This window comes from Priapulus caudatus, unplaced genomic scaffold, assembly GCF_000485595.1.
Source record: "Priapulus caudatus unplaced genomic scaffold, Priapulus_caudatus-5.0.1 Scaffold3550, whole genome shotgun sequence".
NCBI classification, from domain to species: domain Eukaryota; kingdom Metazoa; phylum Priapulida; class Priapulimorpha; order Priapulimorphida; family Priapulidae; genus Priapulus; species Priapulus caudatus.
Window position 1 is genome coordinate 11,773 of NW_014580611.1, and position 8,219 is coordinate 19,991.

General features: G+C 43.3%; 1 protein-coding gene across 1 annotated transcript; it reads right to left on the minus strand.

The window, feature by feature from the left end:
* Positions 1-1,311: 1,311 nt before the first annotated feature.
* On the minus strand, positions 1,312-7,058 carry LOC106819495 (exoskeleton protein RP43-like). The gene is made up of 6 exons (XM_014824116.1): positions 7,006-7,058; positions 6,608-6,738; positions 2,870-3,116; positions 2,461-2,600; positions 1,914-2,151; positions 1,312-1,355 (listed from the first exon to the last, which is right to left on the minus strand). Exons 2-6 carry the CDS (start codon positions 6,680-6,682, stop codon positions 1,312-1,314), a joined length of 744 nt encoding a protein of 247 aa, XP_014679602.1. The 5' UTR covers positions 6,683-6,738; positions 7,006-7,058.
* Positions 7,059-8,219: the final 1,161 nt, after the last annotated feature.

Genomic DNA, 8,219 nt, shown 5'->3' on the forward strand with positions numbered 1-8,219 from the left:
ACGGGAGGTGTAACCCTGCCCGCCGCCGTCCACTGACTTTCAAGAAAATATCTCTTCAAAACTACTCAATGCATTTTGTGTTTTTTTTAAAAAGAATTTGACTTATTATTGATGCTTCTAACCAGAATGATATTTTCAAAAATAATATATAAATAAGTGAAATTGTACTATGAAATCACCCCATTTCCCTTTTTTTGAAAAATTGTATGTCATTTTAAGGTAAAATTTCAGATTTTATATGTATTTAGATATTGATATATGACTCGAGTCTAAATATTTGTCGTTTACTGTAAATACATCCTCAAATAATAGTGAGAGATAAATGGTTAAACCACCATCCTCAAATCAGACCCCACTCAAACACGTCTGGAGGACGGGTAATAGCTAGTATCATATAATACCTATAAGGTATAATACCTATAATTAATTGTTGGTTAAATTCAAATTCAAATTCAAATTCAAATAAATTTTATTGCACAAATACCTCCCAGATACATTGGCAAAATAATTATAACAATCAATATACATGCACGTACTACGATAATGCATGAATAACTAGATAAATATAAAATTTGGTTGGTTAAAAAATGAAACAAACAAAGCATAAAATCTAGAACATATTTTACACTGAAAAGTGGGATTGATCCGCGTTACTGTCATGCCGTCCCACGAATTCAGACGAAATGAGCACCTAACAAAAAGAGCTGGAATTTGAGTTTTCTATAATGATTTTAAACCCACAAGCGCCCGTTTCGTGCTCTTATAATATCAAATAAAATAAAATACTAACCCTTTGCCTACAGTATAGCAAGAAATCGAGAAAACGATCCACAGATCAATAAAGGAATATCAGGGTCGTTGCCTGTATATAGTATATAGGCCTATATATATATATATATATATACCCAATCGATAACTAAAAATTAAACGAAAATTTATACTATCTTAAGGCCTCGCTCGCGCGCGCGCGCATACATATATAATCTATAAAAAACCATGCTATTTATTCCCTAATTGCTATCATTTTCGTAGTCGCAATCTACGACTTTATTATTCAGGCCCTTCCAGTCGCACGGCCAAAAGCCAGTGAAACTGGTAGCGGGTGATGAACCGAGATCTCAATATACATTGAGGAATGCAGGCGCATCTCTCGGGAAGTCTATTATGTGGAAGTTATGTCGGGGCGTTGTCAGTCGGATCCTTAAGTTAGCCGTATGCAGATATCTGGGGTAACACGATGTATCGTCATCGTCCGCTCGTCCTACGTCACCCGCGCTCAATCGTCGTGCTTATTACGCTTGATTGCGCCTGCTAAACGATAGCTGCTTGTGGCTTTGAACTTTTGGATGCTAGACCTGCACAATAATATACGAGCGCTCATCAGGCGCTCGGACTGCGCTGCACGCACGTAGCTCACACGCACGCACGCAAGCATAGTGCGACGTACAAGTCCGCACACACACAACACACACTGATACACAGCCAGCGCGCCACCACTGACAGCACACATGTTGACACACAGAGCACGCCGATACGCAGCAACGCACGCACGCACGTACACGCACACCACACACAAACACCTAACACAAAACACACACACCACCCAGCACAACACACATCTAATGACGCTGGTACAAAGCACCACAGGCGCTGCATGACCCACGCGACCCACGCACGCACCTTTAACACAAGTGTACGCGATCGAAGACGTTCGTACGCAGCAACGCTCACGGGCGTAAAACCTACTGCCCCTATATACGGGCGGTGCACACGGCATACGGGCGCTTGTAGCGCACCCACTCACGGATTTCACAACGCACGCGCAGCCGTGTAGATAACACTAATTCCAACAACAAAAACGTTATGTATTGACACGTTATTAACCCAGTGATAACACATTAGTTTTGACTTACCTCCGTAATAATTGAAACTGTAGCGGATCTGGAAGCCACTATAAGACATGTAGGAACTGCTGACAAAATGCATAGCCATGTTTCTGCTGCTGGAGACCTGGTTCATGGGTAAGCTGTGGCCGCATAGTTGTCCTAGCAAGACGCCATCCTCTTCGACGCCATCGTACACCACGAGTGCATCGTAGTTGCAATCCGAAGACAACTCCACGTTGAAGCTGAGAAACTCTACGTGCACGACCTGCAGTGAATGTAGAAGCTTAGCAGAAGCTGCTGCCTTGTAAATTCAATGATAAATGGAAAAGGAAGAAATCTATTTCATCGGTGCCATCGTAGACAAACAGAGCATCAGATCCTAGCCCTGTCACATTACATGTGCGATTATTTCAAATTAGCCTCTTCCACTTTGAGTTATCAAGTAACTTTTATCATCCGTACATATATTTATAAACCAACGTATACACGAGTCATGGATTCAAGATTAAATATAGGAGCGAGAAAAGTCCATTTCACGCACCAACTCGGTTAAATAGGCTGTCGTTTCTCTTACCTTTCCAGCTGGCGCTACGAAGAGCCACTTGCAGTCGGCATTGTTGGGATAATTCTTAGGAAACATTGGTGACGTCATGTTGCCGCCCGATGGGTTGTCGTAGATGTGAGTAAACCCTTCACATCCTTCCAGTGCAATAGCTGTGTGTGACAACCGAGACAACAACATGATTATTACAAGGATGTACCACTATTATTTAACGTAAACGTATTTACGTCATTTCTCACGTATATACGTGTGTATTACTAACGAGTCACGACTAAATGTATACACGTACGCATAGAAAAGTACGCGTACAGACATGAGCAGTCACACATGTTTACCATAAAAAAACCGTTTGAAATCTAAATTTATTTGTTGAATACATCCAGATTAAACTGGAGGAAAAATAACATCTGACGTTACCTACCTTCGGAATCATTAAAACTGTATCGGATCTTGAACCCACTGTATGTTAAACCATAGTCACTGACGAAATGCAGAGTCATATTTCTGCCGCTTGAGATCTGGTTTTCGGGTAGGCTGTGCCCACATAGCTGGCCTAAGATATCGCCATAGGGAAAGTAGCCATCGTAGATGAACAGAGCATCGTGGCTGCAATTTTTCACGTATTCGTCGGATTCCACGTTGAAGCTGAGAAACTCTAGATGTACGACCTACAGTAAATATATAGAAGCTTATCAGACGCTGCTGCTTCTCTATGCGATGTGGTCGTCGTCACAAAGACGGCAGCAGACACAGCGTCTTGTCGCGATCTAAGTCTCTGTGTGGCTGAACTCACAAGAATGCCGTGTGCCGGAAGCTTATTTAGGCTATTTCAGGTGTACATTGCCAGTTTACTGGCAGTTAGTGTAACATAAAGGGCATATAGTATTGTAATAATGTACATGGGTACATAACGTAGATGTCATACTCAATTGCATGTGTTGCGTTGGTGTAAAAGGTATGCTAAATGTGCGATGTTACTACTATTATGTGCCGTCACCTCTCCGAATAAACAAGTAGCTCTCACATATATATTAGTGGCAATGTGACGCGCGTCATAAACCCGCTGTAAAATTCACGAGATTATATCAAATTGAAGAAAATGAAATCTGCTTCGAAGCCAACTCTCGGGAAATATATTGTAAATTATTATATTAGTAATTATAATTATAGTATATATATACTATTATATTAGTATTATTATTACTATAATTATATGTCTCTTCTTAACCTTTCCAAGCGGTGGCTTGGAAGTGCCACTTGCAATCGAGGAATTTTTGGGGTAATTGTGGGGAACAATGTGTGACCGTCATGGATGGCCGCCCTGATGGTTGTCGTATGTGTGCATTAACATCGCGTTACATCCTTCCCATCGCATAGAGGTTTAGATGATGACAACAGTAATTACGGTAGCGGTTCTTACCACGGAGATATGTTAATGGCGCACGAACAGGAGACAAGCACACAACGCACAGCACGGTACGAACAGCACGCGTCGCGTACACAACACAGCGAACCCCGGCACATATGCAGATTATCGTAGGCGTGTATGAGAGCACAAATCTCTAACTCTCACGTTTTAGTTTCATTGAAACGGTAGCGGAATCTGAAACCCACTGTAGCTTCTACTAAGAATCGCTGACAAAATGCAGGAACATATTCGTTTCGTTGAAAGGCTTGATCCTTGGGCAAAGCTATGCCGACATAACCTGGCTGACATGGTCGCGATTGGCGTCGGCTCCGTTATAACACAGTCAGCGAATCATTGGAGCAGTTGTTAGAGGAACTCCACGTTGAAGCTGAGAAAACTCTAGATGTACGACCTGCAGTAAATATATAAGAAGCTTATCAGACGCTGCTGCTGCTCTATATGATGTGATCACCTTCGTATTGGACGAGAGGACGCAGCGTTTAGCTAAGCTTCGTGGTGATTCAACTAAAATTCGAGCGCGTCTGTGCGTATTGCAAGGCATTATAATCGACTTAAATGCATGACTAATGTCTATCAAGGTCAAACAGAGAAAAGGAACAGTATATATTACGTTGATCTAACCAAACAGTGCCGCAGAGGCGACAGCGCCAATCAACGTTACTGCGGTGACTCTGTGTGGAGTGGTGGGAATTCTAGTAAACCCTGTTATGCCCAATGTGTCACAATTACACGCCGAAAACAGTGGAATGCACAGGGATGGTATCAGGAACCTTCTCAAAGAAATGTTCGTTGGGATCGTTATGAAGTTGCCACGAGATGGCGGCGTACTTTAAGTGTCTCAGATTAAAGATGGAAGCTCCCATTCATACTCGTAGCAACACTATTTGCAAGACAGAATAGGTAAGGCACTCATCCATTTACCTACGCAAGCCTACAGGCTGCAAATTGCAATAGAGAGCTGCCCACCTGTAACGCAATTAACGCAGGCAAAAACTGCACCAACACATGCACTGGCAGCAGCCACTGGCAGTGGCATACGTTACATGTAACATACTGACAGTGACAGGAATGACATACTAGAATTATACGATTTAAGGAACATACACCTTCTTAACCAAATTTAGCTTTGAAATTTCAGCTGTGACATTGTAGGCCTCATACATGCCAGGCATGTATAATTCTACTAGCAAACCGCAGCAGTCAAATTCTTTCTAACAGACAGTCACAAATCCAAGTTTAACCTCCTCTGAGGGTCAAAAGGTTATCCGACACTTACTCTTCGATGTCAGCAGAAGGGACAATTTCATGGTCCTTTCAATAAAGCCATAAAAATGCTAGTCCACCGCTGAAACAAAAAAGTTTTTCAATCGCTCCGTCAGACCAATGTCCTCAGAAAATGTCTAAAATCTGCCACTGTGCCCACTGACCTTTGACCTGTGACCTCCAATTTCGGCACAGTGATGGCTTTTCCGTATCCATGATGCTATACACCGACTATTCACGAGCCTAGGTCGAGCCGTTTAGATTTGTGCCAGCAATTCTGCATTCTCCCTATAACCTTAAGTTAAGGAGTGAATGTTCCCCTTCTTTTACACTCTTGACCTTTGACCTTTGACCCCCAGCTTCGACATCCCAACTCGTTTCGGATTACCCCCCACGTCCCAAATATGCGTGACCGTACGTCGAGGCGGTGAAGATTTGTGCCCAACTGTTGACGGACGCACGCACGGACGCACGGACGCACGGACGATGCATTGCGATTCTACAAGCTGCATCTGACTATGTCAGATGAGCTAAAAAAATCAGGCAAAATCTGCCTTACCTTCGCGAATGGAGCTTGGAAGAGCCATTTGCAGTTCGGCGTTTGTTGGGTAATTGTTGGGAACAATGTGACGTCATGATGCCGCCGATGGGTTATCGTATGTGTGATGAACTCGCGTTACAATCCTTCCCATGCTAGAGGTTCAGATGACAACAGTATTAGGTAGGCGGTTCTTAGCACGGAGATTGTTAATTGGCGCACACGAACCAAGCACAAACGCACACGCACGAACACACACGTGCGCGTACACAACACACGAACGCCCGCACATATGCAGCGCGTGCAAATCGTAGCGACGTACCTTTTTAACTAGATTAATTTAGCAACTTACATTTTAATTTTGTATGTATGAAGAGCGGCAGAATATCGTAGCGTGTATGAGAGCACAAATCTCTACTCACGTTTAGTTACATTGAAACGGTAGCGGATCTGAAACCCAGCTGTAGCTTCTACTAGAATCGCTGACAAAATGCAGGAACATATTCGTTTCGTTGAAGGCTTGATCGTTGGGCAAGCTATGCCCAACATAACGTGGCTGACATGGTCGCATTGGCGTCGGCTCCGTTATACACCAGTCAGCGACTCATTGGAGGGCAGTTGTTAGAGACTCCACGTTGAAGCTTAGAAGAAACTCCTAGATGTACGACCTGGCAGTAAATATATAGGAGATTATGCAGAACGCTGCTGCTGCTCTATATTGAATGTGATCACCTTCGTTTGGACGGCAGAGGACGCAGCGTTTAGCCAAGGCTTCGTGTGATTTAACTAAAGTTCGAGGCGCGATTGTGGCGTTTGCAGGCATTATAATCGACTTAAATGCATGACTAATGTCATACAAGGTCAAATAGAGAAAAGGAACAGTTATATTACGTTTATCTAACCAAAAAATCAGCAAAGGTCTGCCTTACCTTTCCTAGAGGAGCTTGAAGTGCCATTTGCAGTCGGCGTTGTTGGGGTAATTGTTGGAACAATGGTGACGTCATGATGCCGCCCGATGGATTGTCGTATGTGTGATGAACTCCGTTACATCCTTCCCATGCTAGAGGTTTCAGATGACAACAGTAATTACGGTACGGTTCTTAACACGGAGATTGGTTAATTGGGCGCACACGGAGGCAAGCCACAAACGCACACGCACGAACACGACGCGTGCGCGTACACAACACACGAACGCACCGCACATATGCACGCGTGCAATCGTACCTTTTAACTAGATTAATTAAGCAAACTTTACCATTTTAATTTTGTATGTATGAAGAGCGCAGATTATCGTAGGGCGTGTATGAGAGCACAAATCTCTACTCACGTTTAGTTTCATTGAAATGGTACGGATCTGAAACCCACTGTAGCTTCTACTAGAATCGCTGTACAAAATGCAGGAACATATTCGTTTTCGTTGAAAGCTTGATCCTTGGGCAACGCTAATGCCCACATAACGTGGCTGACATGGTCGCATTGGCGTCGGCTCCGTTATACACAGTCCAGCGAATCATTGAGCAGTTGTTTAGAGGACTCCACGTTGAAGCTGAGAAACTCTAGATGTACGACCTGCAGTAAATATATAGGAGATTATCAGACGCTGCTGCTGCTCTATATGATCGTGATCACCTTCGTTTGACGGCAGAGGACGCAGGGCGTTTAGCTAAGCTTCGTGGTGATTTAAACAAAAATTCGAGCGCGATTTGGGCGTTTGCAGGCATTATAATCTACTTAAATGCATGACTAATGTCTACAAGTCAACTGAGAGAAAGGAAGCAGTTATATTACGTTGATCTAACGCAAAAAAAAATCAGCAAAAGGTCTGCCTTAGCCTTTCGCGAATGGAGCTTGGAAGTGCCAATTTGCAGTCGGCGTTGTTGGGTAATTGTGGGGGAACATTGTGACGTCATGATGCCCGCCCGATGGGTTGTCGTAGGTATGAGTGTGGCCCAGCCATATCCTTCCAATGGCTGAGAGGTTAAACGACAACCATAAATACGGTGGCGGTTTTTGCATGGAGTTACGCATAAACTAGCGCATATAGATATGGGCCTAGCACACATACACGCCACGCGCACGTACGCAACGCACCGCACATTCATTTTCATTCAAAATCATTAAAATTACAAAATTAATATACAAACATTTGCACGCAGGCACACATTTTCATTTTAACTAAAAATAATTAATAAAATCACCACGATATTCATTTTTCCATAAAGTATAAATAATTGCATTCGATATTATATCATCTGTCGCTACTTACGGTTAGAATCATTGAAACTGTAGCGGATCATGAACCCGATGTAAATTTCGTTAGAATCGCTGACGAAACGCAGGAACATGTCCGTGTCTCTGGAGATTTGGTCATCGGGTATTTCAAGCCCACATAGCCTGGCTGACATGTTCGCACTCTCATCGGCTCCGTTGTACACAGTCAGCGAATCATTGGAGCAGTTTCGGGAGGGTTCCACGTTGAAGCTGAGAAACTCTAGATGTACGAGCTGCAGTAAATATATAGGAGATTATCAGACGCTGCTG